General features: G+C 33.1%; 1 protein-coding gene across 1 annotated transcript; it reads left to right on the top strand.

The window, feature by feature from the left end:
- Positions 1–43: 43 nt before the first annotated feature.
- Positions 44–1,412, top strand: LOC117106392 (the record flags this gene model as incomplete). The annotated part of the gene is made up of 3 exons (XM_033247757.1): positions 44–128; positions 1,069–1,266; positions 1,379–1,412. Coding segments are annotated over 3 exons (317 nt in total), but the record flags the coding sequence as incomplete, so codon positions are not given.
- Positions 1,413–1,418: the final 6 nt, after the last annotated feature.

Raw genomic sequence — 1,418 nt, 5'->3', positions numbered from 1 at the left:
GGCACCTCGTTTTTAATACGACATTGCACTTTTTTTTTTATAGGCCAGGACTTGTGAGAGATACCACCACGGCGATATGGTGTTCTAACAAGGGTATGACAGAGGCTGAATTAACAGAATATTTGAAGGTAACTTAAGTCAAGTCCTATTTCCCTACATCACTAGATTCCAATTAATTAATTATTTTTGAATATATATGGAATTAATTAGATGGACATCCGAAGAAGTATATATAACTTAAGTCAAGTCCTATTTCCCTACATCACTAGATTCCAATTAATTAATTATTTTTGAATATATATGGAATTAATTAGATGGACATCCGAAGAAGTATATATGTTTTTGACATACCCTTTAACTAAATTATTCACAAATCAGTTACATTTCTGAAAGGGGGCTTATAATATGAGAGATAATATTTCTGCTATTCCATATAGAGTGTGACAGCTATTCATAAATAATTAGAATTGTAAGTTGATTAAGTTGACTAAAAAAAAAGTAAAATGGGACTCACTTCGAAAGAATAATATATGATGACGTAATAGAGTGTCAACATATTGAATCTCAGCACACTGAAGTGTATTTCGTTACTTTGAGTATAGGTAATTGTTGTAATGAGATTATAGCTTGGAGTTAAGATGCTTACATTCCAACCCCTGAGCTCAAATCATGTGACAGCGTAGGAGGTTTTTCACAAGAATAAAGACACACCTTTAAGCTCCGTAATGAGACTTGCTGGTCAAGCATCGCGTTATATTTATTTATTTTAAGAGGGCCTCCTAAATATCAATCCACCTTATACGATATGCTGGAAGGGTCACACTCTATAAATATGGTTACGAAAAAAATCAGTGGACCATGAAGAAAAGTTGGCTACAACATATTTCAGTATGCATATTTAAATTATATTTTTAAATTGACTCTGTACTCAGATAAGTAAATTATTATTGTGTGCTAAATATTCTGTATATCTTGGAACATTTCATCCCTGAAGAGAAATGTATTCGAATTGTCTCTATAAAACATATCATTTACTAATCGTGAATGCATTCTTTATATTGAACTAAGGTTTCGTCAAGAATTTGGTCTCCATTCTACTTGTCACTGGAAGAAAATCTAATCAATCGTAACGGAGTGCTTAACTTCTTCCACGACCACCTGAGGCAGGCCGTTGAACGAAAGTATCTAAATACGCCAGAACTTAAGCGACAGTGTTATGTCGATGTGGCGGATTTCTTTAACAAGAAGGACATCGATGATCGCTATGTACGTTTTGTTTATTTTATTAAATTTATCAACCCGTTAAAAAAGGCATGAAATATTAATAACACCTAATATAATTTGCCAAAAATATATTAAGTTGTTATTTGTTATCTAGACGGAAGAGGTACCGTACCTTCTATCCCAAGCCGGTGAGT

The sequence above is a fragment of the Anneissia japonica genome, unplaced genomic scaffold (genome assembly GCF_011630105.1).
Source record: "Anneissia japonica isolate Jap-2015-1 unplaced genomic scaffold, ASM1163010v1 scaffold268246_len1418_cov156, whole genome shotgun sequence".
NCBI classification, from domain to species: Eukaryota; Metazoa; Echinodermata; class Crinoidea; order Comatulida; family Comatulidae; genus Anneissia; species Anneissia japonica.
Note: the sequence above shows the minus strand (reverse complement) of the source record. Positions and strands in the feature narration are given on the sequence as shown.